The sequence below is a fragment of the Balaenoptera musculus genome, chromosome 1, assembly GCF_009873245.2.
Source record: "Balaenoptera musculus isolate JJ_BM4_2016_0621 chromosome 1, mBalMus1.pri.v3, whole genome shotgun sequence".
Taxonomy (NCBI): domain Eukaryota; kingdom Metazoa; phylum Chordata; class Mammalia; order Artiodactyla; family Balaenopteridae; genus Balaenoptera; species Balaenoptera musculus.
Window position 1 is genome coordinate 153,188,118 of NC_045785.1, and position 21,232 is coordinate 153,209,349.

Sequence of the window (21,232 nt, forward strand, 5' to 3'; positions counted from 1 at the left end):
AGAAGTACATCTTTCAATAATTTTGCCAAAACCCAGAAATGAAGCAGTTTCTGCTTTTCATTGAAACTCATTTGGTTATAATATGGGATTAAGTTTAAAGTTGTACATTTGACCTTGGTATAGATTATTCAGTTTAGCACATAGAAAAAAGGAATCCTTTGCACAGCCTAACTCTCCCCTGCCTCCTCACATGTACCTATGTTATTCACAAGGAGGAAAGGGAAGATGAGTCAGTGCAAATGTGTCACCATTACTGGAAAAACCATTTGAAGCACAAGTCTTGACAACACTGTTTCACAGCAGAATTCTGGGTCAAACCACAGTGAAGAGTTGGATGTTCATTGTAGATCCAGCCTCACCATTTACTGGCTTGTGTCTTTAGCAGGGATTAACAAGGCAAGACCCAACCTCTCTGAGGCTCCAATCCCTCCAAGGTTGTGCAAAACAAATCACGTCTGTGAAAGAACTTTATGAAGTACTACGTGTTATTTGTATTCATATGAGGACCATATTTCATGACTGCTGTACATACTGTGCTCCCTTAGATCAAACTCTGTCTGTCCAAAGGTTCTGCTGTAACAATCTTGTTTGGGGTCAATTTCTAGAAATCTCTTTCTCAGTTTCATATTGCTTATGTCAACAGAGTGGATCGGTAAAAAAGGAGTTTACTTACAGTGAGTCAGCAGTGAAAAGGACAATTATTCGGGGGCTAATAACAAAAGGCAAGGGACCTCACACACACATTTTCATACTCATCCCCTTCTTCTTTTTCAAGCCCCAGATGGGGAATTTGTGAATATTGTAGATAGTTTCAAGCCTTTATCTTGGTTTAAAAAAAAAAAAAGTGGTATGACCAAGGAAAAAAAGGAAGTAAACTGAAGTGTGTTTTTTTGATGGTAAAACCAAAGAACCCTGCAGTTATTCAGCTCAGCCCTTCTTCCTACCATACAAGGAGAGCCCTGGTACGGAAATGACTGCCACAAACTGAGCAGGGACCACAGCAGGGGTTCTGAACCTTTTTGGCATCACATGATCCTGCTGGGAATTTGACAAAAGCATGGTAACCTCTTTTAGGAAAATGATCATACAAAATCTTGCACACTCTTTCAGAGAACTTCGTGGACCCTCTGAAGCTCAACTGAAGACCTCGTCCATGAGCCCCAGGCGAAGAAGTTTGAGGCTAAAGAGAGCATCTGTTGGCTAAGACTTCACTGTAGCCATCATCTTGCAGCCACATCGCAACTTACGGCTGTTAGTGGCAGTTGCCAATGTTGGGGAAGAATCACTGTTGTATAGAATTCCATGTCCTAATGTGCTTTCACTGTTTCTTATTTCTGTCTAGCCTAAACTTTGCTATAACTTAGGGCCAACCCTTCCTTCTTTTGCCTTGATTGATGACAAATATAAATATCTATATAAACAGCCCTTTAAAGATGTGAAGGAATGATTTTGGGCTAGGAGGTTAATTAGGTAGTAAGAGTAGCAAGAGGCTGTTGAATATTTGGTAGAGGGACTTTAAAAATGGGAAGGGCCCACCTGCCTGAACTCTGGATGGGCTATTCAGCCTTGAAAGCAGAGGACGAACTAAAATGACTGAAACCACATGAATGGAAAAGGCACTCCACAACGGCCTCGAGTGTCCATTTAAAATGGCTTCTGATCTGAAAACTTCATACAACATTTTAGCTAAATGGAGGAAACAAGAGGGAAATCAAATTTAGATTAGAATAAAAATTTATTTTGGTAAAGAATTATATATTTTTTTAATTTGCAAAAGCAGAAAATACTCATATAAATTACCAGCCCACAGCTTGGATTTCCTCTGGATCAACCACATGAAACAAGAGTCTGTCACTTCTTCTTGCCAGGTTTGGGGGCCTTTTCCAGGCCCTGGATGTGTTTTCGAGGAAGCCGATACTCTTCTACAATCCAAAAGGCAGAAACTCCTCAGTGAGGCATGTGTATGCTCCTCCCCGCAACCCCTTCCCCTTTGTCTACAATGACCCTCCTTGGCCCCGACCTCCAAGGTCCCCAATCTGCACAGCTACCTCCTGGCCCTCTTGCCCCACTGTGTGCTCATTCCTGCTGTCAACTCTCAGTTCAAACCATTTCCATCATATGACCTGCTCTTCTACACCCAGCTCAAACTCAACTCCAACGGGAATGGACCATTTATCCTTACACCTTGATGATGACGTGTGTATTTCAGCAATTTTCATGTTGATAGCTACTTTCTAGGTGTACTTTAGGCACTTATAATTTTCTCACAAGAGAGAATGTGTGTGTCTGAGTTCAGTCATGTGTTTATCTTTTTTCCTCTGTATTTCATATGGGGTTTTTCACTTAAAGGGGCTCAACTGTGAAAGTTAACTGCTGGGTACTGCCTTAGACCATAAAATAAATTTGCTTATTGAGCATTTACTATGGGCCAGACCCTGGGCATGAAAAAAGGATGAAAAAGGTAAGGTCTCTGATTCAAGAAGTTCAGTCTAACAGGGAGTTCAGACAACAGAAAAAATTAGCCAAGTTGTAGACACTAACCAGAAATATAAACACAATTGGAAAGTACTATGTTAGCAGTTTTTTAAATGTCAATTTAAGGAAACAGAAAAAAAAAAAAAATGGGACATGTTCTAAGACAGGCTTCCTGTGACCCCTGAGCTGGGCCAATGAGCCTTTAAGGTCAGGCTGTGCGAGGACACGCAAGGTGAGGGGACAACACAGAGGAAAGCACCCAGGTGTGAATGTGCAGGTGCACACGGGGAACAGCAAAGGAGACCAGCACGGCTGAAGCCTGGCGTGGGGATCAGGGACCTGACAGAGAACCCGGATGGAAGATGGCGTTGGGCTGGGAGGGTCTTGTTTATTGAGCTTAAGAGTTTATTCTGAAGGCATTAAGGAGATATAAAAAGTTTTTCAGAGAGGAGTGATGTGATCACATTGTTTTAGGAAGCTGACTCCGGCAGCTGGAACTGAGGACAGACTGGAGGCTGGGTGACTCGGGGTTGGTAGAAAGAACCTAGGCTCGGGAGTCAAGCAAATCAAAGTTCAGAGCCCAGCTGCAGCACTGAACAGCTGAATACCTCAGCGCAAAGTACTGAAACTTAGTTTCCTCATCTGCAAAACAGAAACAGTTCTGCAGCATCATTATGATTCAGAGAGACCAAGCCTGCAAAAAGCCCAGCAAAGTGCCTAGCAAAGTTTGGGTGCTCAACAAATGTCTTACAAAAAAAGGAAAACCAGGAAGAAAACTACTCTACTAGTATGGTGGAGAAAACATTGAATTTGGGGGCTAAAGGATCTGGTTCAAACATTAGTTCCACCTCTCTCTGGCTGCTAAAAGCTACCTATATGGTAAACTCACTAGGGTGACTTTAGTTGGTAGGCAGATCTTCGCCAAGTTAGACCAATGTGTCTGCTTCTTAAGAGGGGATGCTCACCGAGCAACAGCCGGCCGAGGTGGTGGATCTGATTTCCCTGGATCTGAACCTGCAGGATGTCCTTGGTCCCAGGGGCAGGAGTGACAGTAGTGCTAGCCTGGCATCGCTGCTGGAGGATGGTAGCCACGGAGCATGGGTCCAGACCATAGGCCTCCAAGTTCCGGACCACAGTCACCTGTGGGGGACAGAAGACTGATGGTGGGTACAGCCCACATGCCCTCCCCTCCAGAAACCTTCCAGGGCCTCAGAAGCCTCCTCACCCCCTATGTTCACCATCCCTACAACCATGGTACCTTCATCCAAATAATTAATTTTTGTGCTTCTAAATTGATTTTTTCTTTCTACCTCATCCAATACAGGCACACCTCAGAGGTACTGTGGGTTCGGTTCCAGACCTACCATGATAAAGCGAGTATCACAGTAAAATGAGTCACATGAATTTTTTGGTTTCCCAGTGCATATAAAAGTTACGTTCTCATGAAAATCAAAACCACAATGAGGTACCACCTCACGCTGTTCAGAATGGCCATCATTAAAGTCTACAAATAATAAATGCTGGAGAGGGTGTGGAGAAAAGGGAACCCTCTTACACTCTTGGTGGGAATGTAAATTGGTACAGCTGCTATGGAGAACAGTAAGGAGGTTCCTCAAAAAACTAAAAATAGAACTACCATATGATCCAGCAATCCCACTCCTGGGCACATACCCAGGCAAAACTATAATTCGAGAAGATACATGTACCCCTATGCTCATAGCATCACTATTTACAATAGCCAAGACATGGAAACAATCTATCATTCTATTTACAGATGAATGGATAAAGAAGATGTGGTACATATATAAAATGGAATATTACTCGGCCATAAAAAAGAATTAAATAATGCCATTTGCAGCAACATGGATGGACCTAGAGATTATCACATTAAGCGAAGTAAGTCAGAAAGAGAAAGACAAATACCATATGATATCACTTATATATGGAATCTAAAATACAACACAAATGAACTTATCTATGAAACAGAAACAGACTCACAGACATAGAGAACAGTCTTGTGGTTGCCCAGGGGGAGGCGGGTGGGTAAGGGGAGGATTAGGAGTTTGGGACTAGCAGATGCAAACCAGTAAATACAGGATGGATAAACAACAAGGTCCTACTGTACAGCACAGGGAACTATATTCAATATCCTGTGATAAACCATATGGAAAATAATACAAAAAAGAATATATATATATGTATAGCTGAATCACTTTGCTGTACAGCAGAAATTAACACAACACTGTAAATCAACTATACTTCAGTGAAATATTTTTAAAAGTTATGTTCTCACTATACTGTTAAGTTTGCAATAATATTATGTCTTAAAAAACAAAGTATATACCTTAATTAAAAAATACCTTATTGCTAAAAAGTGCTACCCATCACCTGAGCCTTCAACGAGTTGTAACCTTTTTCACAATAGTAACATCAAAGATCACTGATCATCGATCACCATAACAAATTTAATAATGAAAAAATTCATATACTTCTTTTTAAGTTTTTTTTTTATGGAGAATTTAAAACATAAATAAAAGTAGAATAGTACAATGAGCTCCCATGTACCCATCATGAATTTTAACAATTATCAACTCATGACCAACCTTGATTCATCTATATCCCCACCCTCCCCCATTCCTGTGTTACTTTAAAGCAAATCCCCCTAGACATCAGATCTCGTCTACAAATATGTATGTATTTCAGTATGTATCGCCAAAAGACAAGGGCTCTTTTTAACATAAAGACAAAACCATCATCACACATAATTACACATTCAAGAAATGGCGGCTCTTGCTAATTATTAAGGTTATCATTGTTTGGTTCTCATTTATTGCATGTTTATATGCCAAGTACTATTCTAAGTGCTTCGCCTACACATATTCCTTCATTTGATCCTCACAGTGCCTTATGAGGTAGGTATTATCCCCATTCTTCATATAAGGAAACTCAGGCAAAACGACATTAAGTAACTTGCTCAAAGTCAAGCAGCAAGGCAAAGGCCACACTGGAACCCAGGTCTCTAATCTCAAAGCCCACGTCCATAACCACACACTACTAGAAAGTTCTTTATTTTGAACCCAAGTCTGTCTTCTTGGGATTTCTACCCAATAATCTTATTTCTGTCTTCTCAAGGCATACAAAATAAGTGCACTCCTTTCCCCCAGTACAGCTTTTCACATATTTGCGGACAGATGTAATTCGTTCCCTACGACTTTGTGTTGCCAAGCTAAACACGCTCAGTTCCTTCAGCGATTCTTTTTTTCTTTCCTTTCTTTTTTTTTGGCTGCGTTGCATCTTCGTTGGTGTGCGCGGGCTTTCTCTAGTTGCAGCGAGCGGGGGCTACTCTTCGTTGTGGTGCACGGGCTCCTCATTGCGGTGGCTTCTCTTGTTGCAGAGCACAGGCTCTAAGCACGTGGGCTTCAGTAGTTGCGGCACGCGGGCTGCAGTAGTTGCGGCATGTGGGCTCAGTAGTTGCGGCACGCAGGCTCTAGAGCGCAGGCTCAGTAGTTGTGGCGCATGGGCTTAGTTGCTCCGCAGCATATGGGATCTTCCCAGGCCAGGGATCAAACCCATGTCCCCTGCATTGGGAGGCAGATTCTTAACCACTGCACCACCAGGGAAGTCCCTCCTTTAGCGATTCCTTAGTAGTTATTTTCACTGAGCAATGCCCAAGAGGTAACAGAATAAGTAAGAGCTGAAAATCCATACCATAGTTCTAAGAAAAAAATAAATATAAGATCTTGTTTACTTTTAGAACCAGGCTCTAGCAAGTTTCCTAGCACAAAATCCTAGAGAGCAGTGAGGGAGGGGGTCAGCTTTACCTGTTTTACATAGGGCCTAGCCCAGTCACACAAACATGGGTGTTTCCTAAACAATCTTTGAGGCGTTTAAGGCCAATCTAAAAACCTCCGATCACATTAGAGAGACTAGAACTTGGCAGGGACATTAAATCACCATCTTCAAACGTTGTGTCTTTTAAAAATTACCTTTTTGTTAGAAGCTCTCTGTGCTAGGGTGATGTCAATTGGGCAGATTTTGCCTTTCTTCACAATGGGCTCTTGTCCCGGAAAGGTCACTTGATAGGCAGGTTGCAATTTTTCCAAACATCTGAAATGGGAGTTAATGAGTTGGTGAATGATAAAGCCAGCAGAAACCATTTCCTCATATCCCATTCCCAGCAGACAGCTGGATGGAAGCTGATCTTACAGGTGGTGGTTCACCTCTGCCTGCACAGTAGAATCATTCAAATCAACTAGGGAGCTAAACCCCAGACCAATTAAGTCAGAAACTCTGATCAGGAAGATACATTTTTTAAAGCTCCCCAGAGTGTGGCCACAGTCAAGACCCACTGACTCAGGGAAGGGAACATCCGAGACTCGAGCCCCTAGAAACTGTCCACTTGCCTGGCCTTCTGAAAACCTGCCCAGGCGGGCTTGTGGAGTTTACTGTCTCACGAGTCTCCCTTACCCAGCAGAATAAAGTGCTGCTTCACATTTCTGACATGCTGCAATCATGCATCATTTATAGACACCTTTACCACAAGGAATTTCTACCTTTTGTCTAAACAGATTTTCTTTTGCTAGCATATATATTGGGATTGACAAACTTTTTCTAGAAAGGGCCAGGTGGTAAATATTTTAGGCTTTAAAGGGCCATATGGTCTCTGCTGAAATTACTCAACTCTGCCATTTAGCAGGAAAGCAGCACAGATAATATGTAAACAAATGGGTGTGGCTGCGTGCCAATAAAACCTTATTTACAAAAACAGGTAGCAGGCCAGATTTGGCCCACAGGCTATAGTTTGCTAACTCCTTATAGAAGTTATTTTCAGTTTTGGGTCTACGGAAAAGAAAGAGTATAAGAATCCTTCCTTTGAAAAGACTTTAAGACAATCCCCACCTGCCACCCACACCTTCTTTTTTTGAAGCTCTTATTTCTAATTAATGTTCTTCTTCTCTCTCCTTCTCAAGTTCTTCTATACTGTGTTGGCTCAAATCGTTCCAAAGACCGTCCACATCAGAATTACCCAAGCCTGTGTTTATGTAGACTGACATGGTGTGAATTATGGAAAGAAAGTCAGAGATGATGAGAGTGACAATTCTGAAGGCCAATGTGATAGACATTAAGGGGAGGGGATGGAAACACTGGGGAGGGGCTGCCAATCCCCACTACCTGTTCAGGAGACTGTCCCATGGAAGCTTCATGACTGTGTGCTGTTCACCTTTCTCTAAGATGCAGTCACATAGGATGGGATCCAATTTCACAAGACTAAAGGGAAAGAAAAGGCAATAAAGAACTCCTAGCCCCGCCCCTTCTGATCCCAGGGTCCACTCAGGATTCATGTGTTATGTGTTGTTTAAAGTCATTCAGGATTATTAGAACCAATTAGGGGTTCACAGTCCATGAAGCAACGTACCCTCTGGATGGGAGGTACACGTCTGCTTTCCTAGAACAAAGGAGAAACGGGCAGTGGAGGGGAAAGTGGGATGGGAAAATAATCCGAAGACGGGGATCCTAGTTCACTTCTGCTACTAACTAACCATGATTAAGCCAGTAGTTCCCAACTTTTTGATCATGAGGGTATCTTTTGAAATTTAAAAAAAAAAAAAAAAAATTAATGAAACACTCTTCATTTAGTAGTTTACCTTCTATATCCACTTACTAAGAAAATAGAGAATACCAAAAAGCTAAGATGACTTTGGTAAAATTTTTTAAAGTTTGCATTTTGTTTGTCACAAGAGCAAGTGCATTTGAAAATCAACAGTAGATACATATGAGATGATGCTTATTCAGGCTACAGTCAATGTTGACAGCATACCTGGATCTGACTACCTTAGACCACAGCTCTAAGTGTCCGCAGCCTGTGGTTTAGAAACCACTGGCCTTGATTATTTCTAGAAGGCTGTGATCTCCTGCACCCCTCCCTCCCAGCCACCCTCCACATATTCTGAAGATGAACACTGAAAGACACGGGGCGAGCTCTCCTCCCCATCCACTCACTTTTTGTTGTCTGCATCAACGAGGTCATTTTTCTTGGCGTAGTTGATGACGATTGTTCGGACCTCACTGCCCTCGAGGATGCTCCCCTTCCTAGGTGAGAAGTGACCGGGGTGGTTATTCACGCTATGCTGGCAGACAAACTGGAAATACCAAGATTCACTTCCTGCTCAGCAGGGCGCTGTCCTCAGCTTCTCGACCTCTGGGTTCTTCCCTTTTCCTGCCTGGGGCCAGCAGGGCCGTGTGAAGAATAATTACAGGTAGAAAAGGGAGAGACCTACTCTCTCATTCGTTTAGTCCAGAGACCCTTCCCAGGGGAAGGAGGCTTGAAGCTGGATCTGAGAGAAAGGGAGGAGGGGGCAGAGCAGGTTTTGCCAGTCACAGAAGAACGCTACTCAGGCTGAAAGGATTATAGGCCAGAACACCAAGCAGGCAGAGAAGGGCTGCTCTCCAAAAACTCACTTGTGGCCAGACTCCTGGAAGAGCAGGGTCATGCTGGCTGGGACACAGTAGAGGGATTTTATATCTGGAGGGTGATAGGGCTGTTCCCTGCTACCCTCCTGGATTGTCTGGGAGGTCGGGGAGGGCTCGGGTATGACGAAAGATGTGATCCTAAAACCCAGCAGAAGGAAAGAGAAAACACATTTTATGCTAGCGTCTCGGCGGTTCCCGGCCCGTGGCCCAGGTGCCCTGCGGCCAGCTGAGCTGCGGTGACCAGGCCCCCTGCACTCACCTCGGGTGCTTCCAGTCCACAGCCACAACGCTCTCCACCCCTTTGCTCAGCTCCTGCACCTGTATAATCTGCTCCTGCTGCATGTGCTGCAGGAACTTAGAGAGCTAAGGGAGAGAGGGCCAGTGGTAGGGGACCTCATCGACTCTGCACACACGCTGAGCACCTGAGACATGCCAGACACCGAGCTAGGCAGGTCCCGGGGAGGGACGTGGGACCGTCCCTGTCCTCATCCAGTTAGGAAGTGAAGGGCCCCTACCGGTGAAGCCTTTCAGAACTTGGATCAGATATAAAGGGGAGGGAAGGAGAGAGGGGAGTGGGTGCCCACCCAACTGCCTCAGCCCAGGGAGAGTTTTCTTCCGCCCCCTATACCTGGAATCAAAAAGCTTAGTTCTAGCCTCAGCCCTGCAGATAGGGCTTCCCCATGCCCACCAGCTCACGCCACGTGTGCCCCTACACAGCTCCCTGTGTGGGTATGCAGAGAAGGGACCCGCTTACCTTTTTGTAGCTTGACTTCTTTATGTCCAGTTGTCGTCCTTCGGGGCTGATGGCAGATGGAAAAGGCAAGTTAAGCTAACAAAGCAGTAGTGGTACGGCCTGCCTGACACTGAGAGGAGGACATTTTCCTCAGCTTTCCTCCTGTATGTTCAGAAAGAGGCCGCTGTTCCAGAGCTCTCTGCCCATCGGCAGCATCGGAGAGAGATGCAGACTTAGCTGCTCCAGATCCTGCTGTCCGATAGGCCTTTCTGTAAAGACGGCATGTTCTCTGCTATCAGCATGGTGGCCACTAGACAAATGTGGCTATTAAGCACTTGAAACGTGACTGTGACTAAGGAACTGAATTTTAAATTTTATTTAATTTTAATTAATTTAAATTTAAATAGCCACACATGGCTTGTGGCTACTGTACCAGATACAGCTTTAGATTCCCTTCAAACTAGACAAGCTTCTGTGGCCTCAGAAGCTTCACCTCCAGGTGAGCCTCTGCAACAGCAAGCTCACTGTGGCAGCCAGGCAAACCACACGCTGCAGGCCAAATCTGGCAATGCCCATTCACCTACTGTCTGTGGTTGCTTTACTGCCACAATGGCCGACTCGCACAGTTGCAAAAGAGACTGTAGGGCCTGCAAAGCCTAAAATAATTACTATCTGACTCTTTATAGACTGTTAGCTTTGGGGGAGAGCTCCCTAATGAAAGCTGTAATCATTCTATCTCCCCAGAACGTACATCTTCTCTCAAAATGTGACAAGCAAAAGCAGTGGGATTCATAGGGATCCCTTGTAGAACCCACCCCAGCTTAAGAACCTCTACCCCTTTCCCAGTTGCTTGCAACCCGGCAAGGTCAGGACAAATTACCAAGTATCCTGCCACACACTCCAGACCCCATACTTGTATAGAATGCCTTAAAGAAGCTCACATGTAGAGGAAGAGAATGACATTAAAACCACTTTTTTAAAAAACAGAGGAAAATTCTCAGAAAGAAAGAAGTTCAGACTTGAGGTGAAAATCAATAAGCAAATCTCCTGACATGATAATATTTACTGGGTGCTTATTAAATGTCAGGTTATTTGATCTTGACAGCAATCTTACAAGTGTTGGAAATCAGGGCTCAGAGAAGCCTGGTAATGGGCTCAAATACGCCTTTGCTCCAACACCCTGGGGAGCTGGCTTTTGAGCCCACATGGCTCTGTCTTCAAAGTCCAGGTTCAACCCACATGTAACACTCCCTCTGCTGGTGGCTTGTGTGTGCAGGTGGGGTGGGGGGTTCACACCGATTCTTCCTGCTGACACAACCTAATCTGGCCCACCTACTCTTCAGAAAGGTGTGAGGGGATTGAAGCCTCCAGACACACAGGCTGCCCCAGGGCCCTTCCGGGGCCAGACATGCTGCCCGATCCGTAAAAGGGCCCGGAATCACCACAGCAGAGGCAGTGCCCAAAGCGTCTTGCGAATGTTAACCTTCATTTCCTCAACATCCTTTCACTGGCTAAAACTTAAGTCTTTAAAACTCAGTATTTGCTAGATCGACCCTCCACTTCACTCTTTCCACATCATGTCCCTAAAACAATTCCCCCATCAGCCTTGTCCCATCCTAACACCAAAGAGCAAGAGACAGACCCACCACCCGGCCCCCAGCCCACACCATGCCTTCCATACCAGCAGGAGAACATGTGGCTGCCCAGGAGAGTGCTGGTGAGTAAAGGGAGGTCAGCCTTTTTGACGCGGTACTTCAAAGCACGCAAGAAGCATCTCTGCAGCAGTTCGTCCATTTGTTCTGCAAGGAAAAGACAAGAACCACATCCTTCCTGAGGGCCGCAGAAGGCCCGCGCAGCACAAGTAAACTCCCCGCTCGGTGACATCCGTACCTCACCCCTCAGCTCTGAAGGAGCCCATTCCCAGGCACCAAAGCTCCCAGACTCTCTAGAACACTGAGCCTTCACAGAGGTCTGACCCCACAGAAGGGGTCAGGCCACAAAGTCCCACCCAGCTAGGCGCAGATGCTTCTCTGATAGAGAAGTCAGAGCCAGAAGAAAACTAAGAGGGCCGTGTAGCTGGGAACAGTCCAAATAGCAGCACCGACGGGTATCCAGGGAAACGCGACATATGCGGAAGACTCCCAGGTAAGATGGCAAAGGGCTGTGGCACCACCCTCACCAAAAATAAGGACTTTCCCCTCCCGGAGCCGTGGTGCTGCTCTAGTCAGAAGCAGAGCAGAGCACTTAAGTCTCCTACACTGAGAGGAGAGTGCCCTACTTCTGCCAGAGCCGTACCTTGAAGGGTCTTGCTGTCCGTGGGGTCTGGGTTCAGGCCCCCGACACTGGGGTCTTCCGTGGCTTCTGACAGGGACTTCTCCCCACACCTCTGCTGAACCTCCCCCTCCTCCTGCTCCTCTCCCTCCAGGGTCAGGCGCCTCATGTCTCCCTGCACGGTGCTGTCTGCCTGGACAGAGCCCTTCTCTTCACTGAGATCTGGGGGATCCAGGGCCAGTGGAGCAATGGATGGTGGAGAGGACTTGTCTCCAGATCGCCTGCAAAAACCTCACGTCAGAAACACTGAGCATCAGCCACAGCACTCTCCAGCCCCGGTCAGGGGGTCAGCGGGGGTCCAGAGAGAGTAAGACCCACAGGCAGGGGTGTCCAGGAGAGGCCAGAGAACCTGGGTGTGCCTCTCAACTCTGTTGCCAATTCTGGGCCCAGAGAAGTCCCATGCCTCAGTTTCCTCATCTCTGAAATGGGGAGAGTAATTCTTGCCTCCTCCTTAACCCAAAGGAATAATAATAATATTAACAGAAATTCAGGGACAGAGAAAAATTAAAGACAACATGGTTAAAGTGGAGCCTCACTTCCAAAGTATTCCCTTCATATAAATTAAAAATAAAACCATTTTGAATTAAATAACAAAATTAAGATTGCAAACGCATCTGTAGTACCAGTTTGGTGAAATACAAACCCAAGGTTGAGCGTATGGAACAAATTACAAACACCTGGACTGCTCAAGACTGCAAAAACAGTTGCTTCTGTGTTAAATCAGAATGCAATCTAAAATAGATGAATGACAAGGACCAACTGTATAGCACAGGGAACTATATTCAATACCTTGTAATAACCTTTCATGGAAAAGAATCTGAAAAAGAACATATATGTATATATCTATATCTAGAATCACTAGATATACTAATGATCACTAGAATCACTTGGCTGTACACCTGAAACTAACACAACACTGTACATCAACTATACCTCAATTAAAAAAAAAGAATGCAATCTAACCTGCAGAGTAGAGATTACAATGGTTTTATGTCACTAAGCCTTATGAAGACAGGAAAAAAAGGGGTGCCACATAGCAGAGTGGTAAAAGCAAAAAGCTTTATGTTAACTAAGATTATGCAAGTCAAACAAAGTTTTACTAACAGCTGCAGCAAGGCTTATTAGTATGGCTACTAGTGAGGCCAGAGCGTATGTTTAGGCTATTCTGATCAGGTAAATACCATAAGTATTTTCAAAGGGTGGGAGGAGGGGAGACTGAGGCAGCCGCTGACAAAACAATTTAGACAACAGGACCTTAATTGCTCAGACTAACAGTCAGAAAACAAGGTGCTGGGAGCACGTGAGTAAGCAGCCCTCAAATGCCTGCTGAAACCCAGACTGTTGAGGCTGTACTTCCAGCAAAGCAGGGCTTGGCCAATACTTGTAAAATAAGTAACTCCAAGACTGACTAAAAATGTAAGGGTAAAGCTATACCAACAGGCCACAACACTTGGCCAAAAGACCAGGTATACTGCTTTCGAGAAAAGCACTACTTACTATTTTGGTTAAATGACAAGAAAATAACCAGAAAATAAACTCGCATACAGCTCCAGAGAGCAACTGTCACAGTGAGAAAGTGCAAGTTCCATAATGAGGAGGAGATCCGAAATGTGAAACTTGAACAACATGAAAGTAATCAGGTTATCACCCTGGTGCCTGAGGATCTACTCTACTTTGATTTGGATTCAGATGTGAGAATTCCCGAGCCCTCGTCATGGGGTCAGAAAATGCCTAAAGGTACACGGCAGAAAAGGCCAGATCGACCAGTGCCATAAAAATAAAGAATATCACTGTACTGAGAGGCAGAGAAGACAATCCCTAAGGCCTTCTTCCAGGCCTAGGATTCTACAATTCACCTAGAAAATAAAGTTCTCTGTAATTTCTTTTCTAAACAGGCAAAAAAAAAAAAAATCTTTTCTCCACATTTTGCAGGGAAATTAATGTCTGGGGTCAGCAACTTGACTAAGGACACGGCAGGGATCAAAACTCTCGCTTCTGAATCCAGGCCCTGTGCTCTCTCCGCCCACCCAGCTCCCTATAAAACAGAAAAAGCATGGAACCCACCACAAGTGATCCTGGTAGGTGTGGAGCACAGAGAAGCCCCTTCCCTTCAGACCTGAGGTCAGCATCTCAGCTGTGGACATGGCAGCAACTCCAATGGCAACGGGGGCTCTGAGAAGGAGGCCAGAGATGAGGGTCAGGGAAAGTCTTCCAGGAGGGCACATGTCAGGACCAGCTTTCTACACATGTGTTCAAAGCACCACGGTTGCAAATGTGAAGCATCCACTTGTATCACAGAGCTAAAACTCGGTGCAGTCTCAATCTTATTCAAATTACCTACAAATATGACTTTCAAAAATTCCTTGACCAAATATTCCCTTCTGTGTAACTAACTCCTCTACTGATGTTATCATTGTTATATTCTTATTATGAATCAAACCCAGGCAGGACTCAGAAGGATATTTAAAGTTCCCTTTCTTTAATTTCAAAAATATAAATTATCTCCCCTATCTTAAAAAAGGCATAGCCATCCTATATGGAAATTCAGAAGGGAGGCCATTCATATGCCATACATTAGGCTGAGGGATGCCACAGGGAAGAGAGAAGAGAGATACAGTGGTACCAACTAGAGGTTCCTTCTGAGTTGGTTCTTTATAACAGGGCTTGCTCTGTATAACTATCTATCTAAGAACTGGATGTGTCCAAAATATCAAAAACAACCACATTTACAATAACTACAAAAAACTTCCAAAGCCCAAATAGGAAATCTCTGTCAGCCCACTGTTACTCAGCAATGCTCACACATTGCCTGTAAGGATTGGTGTCCAGCTGGCTAACAGTAGGGGAATATACAAGCCTGGCAACGTTGCCTGGACCCAAGGGAGACGATTCAAGGGCAGATTTCCCAACACCTGAACTTCAAAAAGATGTTTGCTAATCCGGTGGCTCCACTTACTGTGCCCATGGGTCAGTTCCTGCCACAGAATCTTTGAATTTGGCTTCTTTCCCAGTTCCTAAAAGACGGGTCTTTGTCTTCCACCCTTGGAACGGTCAATGGCTCAAGAACTTCAGTCTCGCACATGGCTTGTAGTTTTAGTAAACTCCCTTGTACCCTCACCCCCTTCCATAAACCACCTAGGCTTCATTCCCACAAACATTCTAAATGCCGAACTGAGAGGCCAAATACACATTTATGTAGTTTTCTCCTATCTTGGATAGAATACTGGGGGGAAAAAACAATAATTTCACCGTTCTTTTCAACGTCAAGTTTTGCTACAGGTAAACAAGGAAGGAAACATTTCTAGGTGCTTGGTTCCAAAAGGTTCAAGGAAAATAGGAGAATATGAGCAGCAAAAATAAGATCTTTAAACACTGACCCCTCCCATGCCTACCATGTTTCTCTCTCAAAGAAGCAATGAGTAAAATAATAAGATGTCATTTTTCATTCAGGATGACACAAATGAAAATGACCCATCATATCCAGTGTCTGTGAGCATGTAAGGAAACAGGCTCCATGTACCCTGTAGGTAGGAGGGAAAACTGACACAGCATTTTTATAGGGCAACAGGAAATATGCACGATCTTCAGCCAAACAGTTCTGCCTCTTAGTATCTACTTTAGAAAAATATTGGCACTAGTGTCCCTAGAGGCATCAGGAAGACCTTGTTTGTGATAGAGACAAAGTAGAGGCAACCACAGTGTCCACTAGGAGGGGACATTTCCCATCACCCCACAGTGGGTAAAAAGATTCAGCTTATCTGTGCTTGCTGACACGGAAAATGTCCCCACTACCTGAAGTGAAAAAGTAATAGGGATAAAGTTTGTTTATTTGTATTTTTAAACATACACACCCCAAACCATACACTTCATATGCACGCGTATATATGCATTGAAGAAGGCTGACAAGGACATGCATCAGAATGATAACGGTTACTTCTAGGAGAAAAGGATTATGGGGTGAGAGGGTTTTGATTTTTCAGAACTGTTCATATGATTACTTCCTAATTTATTTTAAAAAAGAGACACTGTGGTGATGGCTGAACAACCCTGTAAATATACTAAAAAAATCACTGAATTGTACATTTGAAACAGGTGAATTTTATAGTATGAAAATGATATCTCAATAAATCTATTAAAAATAATTAAAAGATGAGGATGATGATGTGGATGTTAGAAAAAATAATGTTGAAGTCTTGAAAGGCAGGAAAGACCAAGAAAATGTCACAGACAGGAGACTAAGAAGACATGACAACTAAATGCAATGCGGTACCCTAGACTGGATTCTTGAACACAAAAAAAGACATCGTGGGAAAACTGGGGAAATATGCATAAAGTCTGTAATAGTGTCAAAAGGACTGTACCAATGCTAATTCCTTAGTGTTGATAACTGTACTGTGGTTATACAAGATGTTATCATTACAGGAAGCTGGGTAAGGAGTATTTCAGGACTCTGTACTATACTTGCAACTCTTCTGTGAATCTAAGAAAAAAAATTTTAAAGGAGAAAAAAAACAAATACATTTTAAAAAAGAAGAAGAAGCAGCAGGAGCAAATACACTTGGCCCAGATGTATGGACACCCCACAGGCTCACTGCCATTCCCCACTCTCTGACTGTTCAGGAAGGATCTGTTTTTTCTTTTAATCCTTTATCCATATGCTGTGAAGTTGTCATTCCCACCCCTCCCAAGTTTTCCCTAAGTTTCTTCCCCATAGGCACAGCTGACTGGCACAGTACCTGTTCCCCGCCAAGGCAATGGCACAGAGGTCACCCTTCTGTACCTGAGGCAGACCAGCAGGGGGCACCACTAGTCCTGGCAGCATCAAATCTGCAGGAAACAAAAGCACTGCAACTAACTCCACAGTTTACTTCATCATTTACTCATTCGCTCAACAAACAAATATTTATTAAGCATCAACTACATTATTCATAATGAAAATAAAAAGTGGAAAACTGAGGATCAGACCTTTTCCTTCTGGGAGACTAGTGGTCAAACTGAAGCACCAAGCTGAGGGTCCAGTTCCATGACCTATCTTATTCTGGTTTCCTAGATTCAGTTTATTAATCTAAAGTATAGCATATGGCAGTTCACAAAGCACTTTCATGTCACTTATCTTATGTAAGCCTTACAGCAGGGTCAGAGAGGCCCAGAGAGCTTATAGAAGCAGCCAAGTAAGAGATGCAACAGACATGGGGGAAAAATTCTATTTTTCAATCATATGAATGCACAAAATGGGTACATTTATTAAAGTAGTTGGCCTTTACTAAGTAGGTTTCAGCCAGTATCCAGAATATAGGAAAATACTCTTACCTGCTCCCCCCACCAGTTTTTCAAGCACCAGGGGCCATGTTGTAAATGTTGGTAGAAGATCAGGATAAGACCACAGGGTGTACACTGTCCAAAAAGAGAGCCAGAATACACTTACTGCCCAAAAGTCAACCCCCTGGGGAATGGCAAAGCCAAACACTAAGGGCACATTAATCAAGATGTAGAAAAGAAACTCAACTCAGAGCTAGAGAGAAGATTGTAAAGGGATGCCCAAAGAAGTTGCATTCTTTTTTTTTTTTATTAGGTTACCCCAAGTTTGTGAAGCGGTTTATATGTTATATGCTATTTACTTTAGAATCCTTGCTTACTTTAGCCCTAGAGACCTGCATTCTTTACATATTTATATTGAGCTCTTTGCAGTAGTTTCTCTCAATCTGTGATCTTGAGAAGTTATCACTTTTACTGGTTGGAAGACACATGAAGTGAGCTACAGCTTTAAGAGTTTGTTTAATTGCCGAAGTTGGATATTTATGTGTAAGGCTAAAACTAGTCATGAAGTGAACATCTGCTTTTGCCTGTCCAGTATCCCTTTTCCCCTCTCTGGGAACTGAGTGCCCCTTTTCCTGTGGGAAACACATTCCATATAGTTTACATCAGGCTGACTCCCTTCTCAACGAGGCTGCAGTCTTGAAGAAGGCAGAGACTTAAGAAACTGGGTGTCACTTGAGACTTGGAGGCACCTATTGTTCCACCTGGATTGCAGCAGCAGAAAATGGCCATAGTGGATAAAAGTAGGGACAGAGCCCTAACGAGGATTCCTTTTATGACCTCAGAAGCAAGTAATCCGAAACCAGGGCACCAGCCTGTAAGAAATTCTGAAACTTTCCCATGTTTATTATTTTTATTCTCTCTGTTTCCACAGGGATTAGCAGTAAAACCCTTAGATCAAAAAGGGCTTGTATGTGTACAGCAACAAAGCAGGGTGGGGGTAGGGGTGGCCTGGGGTAGGAGACTGCACTGCACTGCTGCAGCCAAGCTGGGAGGAAGAAAAGCCCCCAAATGACAAAGTAGGTGTCAGCCATGGAAAAGAGAAAAGGACACTGCCTCTCTGAGATCTGTGACAAAGAAAGCAAGCAAAGAATCCTGAGAGCCAGACAGAGTCTAAGAAAGAATCCCTGTGAGATATCTCAACCAAAGTCCACCACTAAGACACCTGGGTATGGAGTTTAACTAACCCAGCTTCTTTCCCATCACAGTATCTCTTCAGGATCTTAAGAAAATTCCACTAGTGAAAGTTTTAAGAAGCATTTTTTACATGCCCTGAAACTCCACCCTTTTCACGACCTCTGCTCCAATCCCTAGTTAACCCACTAGAAACTAGTGTTTCTTCACCTCAGAATTTCCCTTGGCAACCACCCTCTTTTTGTGTTAACCCTTTTTTCCCCTCACTTCTATAGCAGTTCCTAATCCTGAAAGACCCAATTCTAGGGACACTAAATCCAAAAAGATTCTTAGGGAGATTTTGCATTTATTTGTTTTAAGGAAGACAGATTAATGGAAGAAACAAGGAGAAACAGATATTAGGCAAGGACCATAGTAATGGCCATCTCCATCCCATTGCCATACCTGTCGGATATAGATTTTTCTCCAGTTCAAATAGGATGGGGTTACCACCACTCACGTACACAGTCACTGCATCCCCTCTGTGAGCATACAACTTCACAATGTTGAGTTCTTCCTTTCCAGGTACTAACTCAGAGACCTGATCCGTTCCAAGAGTGGGGAAAACAGCTGTCACATCGGCCCGAAGCTTTCTCCTGCAGAGAGCACACATACCTGGTATGTATGCTGCCTGGATGGATTTTAATAAATATTGAGGACTCAAGACTTACTATAAAATCACGAGGGCCAAGAAAAAGACTGGTTGATGATGCCCTATTCTCACTCTTCCAAAACATCCCATTCTCTTTCTCATCCAATGTCTCATCTATTTTCACATGTTCCTGGGGCATGTCTTTCCATTTTACAAAGAAAGGAAAAAACTGAGATCCAGTAAGCAACCCAAGTTAGCCTGCCACTGGAAACTAAGCCCTGCCTTCCTGACTCCACACATAGCTCTTGGACCCACTCCTTTCTCATATATGCTTGGCAAAGCTGTCAACTTATGATTAAACAGCTCTGCTAGGGCACCAAGAATGACAACTACAGAACACTGGCTCCAAAATCCCCAAGGTGATACCTTCATTTGCAAAACTGAACAGATACAGTTCTTACCACATGTGCCTTATCCTCTCTCACCTCACCCTCCATCTGTGTCTCCTGCCAGTGTTAATCACTAGAGACTTCTTCTCGTATACTTGTAGTTCTCTGTGCCCCGTCTAATCTCTCCCAAGGGACTCAAAGCTTTTGGTAGGGCAGGGACCCCGTTTTCCTTCATTTTTGCATCCTCCACGACACCTTAAACAGCCTGCAGTCAATACGAGCTGATTGAATTACGCTTTCTCGTAAACTCACTAAAATATCCAAAAGACAGCCTGGGAGATAAATCAGGCCTCCTCTCCATCTTCACCCTCAAAACACGTCTAACTCACCCTTGCCCGCCCCCCGGGGTCCCTTCTCCGGCTGTACCCCTCGGCCTCCACCCCAAGTCGGCTGACCCAGCCCAGAAAAGGCTGTGAGCCAGCCGAGCTTGAGAGATGTCTGGGTGCCCTGGTGGGCAGAGCAGGCTCTTCTCTCCCTCACCTGTCCGACCCCTTGATGGCCGTGTTGGACTTGACCCGAAAGGCCTTGGCAAACATGTCTGCTGGAGTGGCCTGGGGAAGAGAAGGAGACCACAGCAGCCAAGGGCTGTCAGGAAAGCGCGAGCACGGCGGCTTCCCGACCCGCAGTCCTGGGGGCAGCCATGCTTGGGCCCGGCTGGGAAAGGGGCCCGGCTGGAAACCGGGGCCGCGCAGCTTCGCGGCCGCCCCTAGTGGCAAGGCTGGGAACTGAAGCCTGGGGGGCGGGGCCGGAGACGGCGGGGCGGATCCCTGCGCGGAGCGGTGCACCCGACCGCCTCACCCCTTCTGCCCGGCTCTGCGCCTACGCGAGTGGCTTGAGCGGGCGCGTCTGTAGTATCTCTGGGGCCAACAGCGATTCCGTTCATTTTTACTCCATCAGCGTTATAGTGTGTTGAGTAGGAGCTCTGCCAGCTCTCATTCCAGTCAGTTTAGTTCAGCTGCACAAAATTAATTGAACTCTTGTGTTTTATTAAACTTGCAGGCCTCTTGAATGCTTTTCTTCAGGGCTTTTGTTTATTAAGATCTTTACATTTTATTGCACACTTGGGGCCTCAGCTACAATTCTTTCCGAGATTTTCTCCTCCCTGTTTTTTAATTTACATGAGGTGATAATAGCAATAACAAGGTATCCACTTTAGTCCCAGGTTTGACCTCCTGTTAAGAGGAAAAAACTATACAAATGATCTTCAAATCTGTTATTTAAAACATTTTTGGTTAAAAAACCCCACATTTTTGGACATTTTTATGTACCTTTTGCATTCAGGCATTATTTGGGGGGATTTTGTTTCCAAAGCAATTTTTAAAACTCAGAATGCTTATAAAAAAATAATTTTGAGGCATAGTAAGATCAAATTATGGTTTGGCTTCTCCCTAGCAGTTTGATCTTGGGCCAATGGCTTATCCTTTCTGAAACTCTTACATTCTCCGTAAGATGTGGAGGTAATACCTACTTCACTGGGCTTCTGTGAGAAACCACTGAGGTAACATATGTGATATGTTGCAGGGTGCTTTGAAATTTTCCAATAAATAGTAGATATTAGTCCAAAACAAACAAACAAAAAACAGTCTCAGGCAGGGGTGAGGGATTGGGTTTCCCTGAAGGGGACTGCTGTGTACCCTGGAGACAAGGATTTAAACACCTGGGGACCTGGCCCCTACTGAACTTAATTTTGCT

The 21,232-nt window shown here is 44.4% G+C and overlaps 1 protein-coding gene across 4 annotated transcripts; it reads right to left on the reverse strand.

Annotated features, from left to right (window-relative positions):
- Positions 1 to 1,716: 1,716 nt before the first annotated feature.
- On the reverse strand, positions 1,717 to 20,222 carry EIF2D (eukaryotic translation initiation factor 2D). Of its 4 annotated transcripts, none has more exons than XM_036830110.1 (15): positions 20,021 to 20,221; positions 18,905 to 19,095; positions 17,321 to 17,404; positions 16,747 to 16,837; positions 14,075 to 14,182; positions 11,975 to 12,231; positions 11,361 to 11,478; positions 9,701 to 9,746; positions 9,206 to 9,309; positions 8,935 to 9,084; positions 8,476 to 8,565; positions 7,648 to 7,743; positions 6,462 to 6,582; positions 3,441 to 3,615; positions 1,717 to 1,922 (listed from the first exon to the last, which is right to left on the reverse strand). In XM_036830110.1, exons 1-15 carry the CDS (start codon positions 20,074 to 20,076, stop codon positions 1,852 to 1,854), a joined length of 1,758 nt encoding a protein of 585 aa, XP_036686005.1. In that variant the 5' UTR covers positions 20,077 to 20,221; the 3' UTR covers positions 1,717 to 1,851. The 4 variants fall into 4 exon arrangements, with proteins under 4 accessions (XP_036686005.1, XP_036686035.1, XP_036686015.1 ...); XM_036830140.1 differs by having other exon boundaries at positions 18,964 to 19,095; positions 20,021 to 20,218; XM_036830120.1 differs by lacking the exon at positions 14,075 to 14,182 and having other exon boundaries at positions 20,021 to 20,222.
- Between the last annotated feature and the right edge of the window lie 1,010 nt (positions 20,223 to 21,232).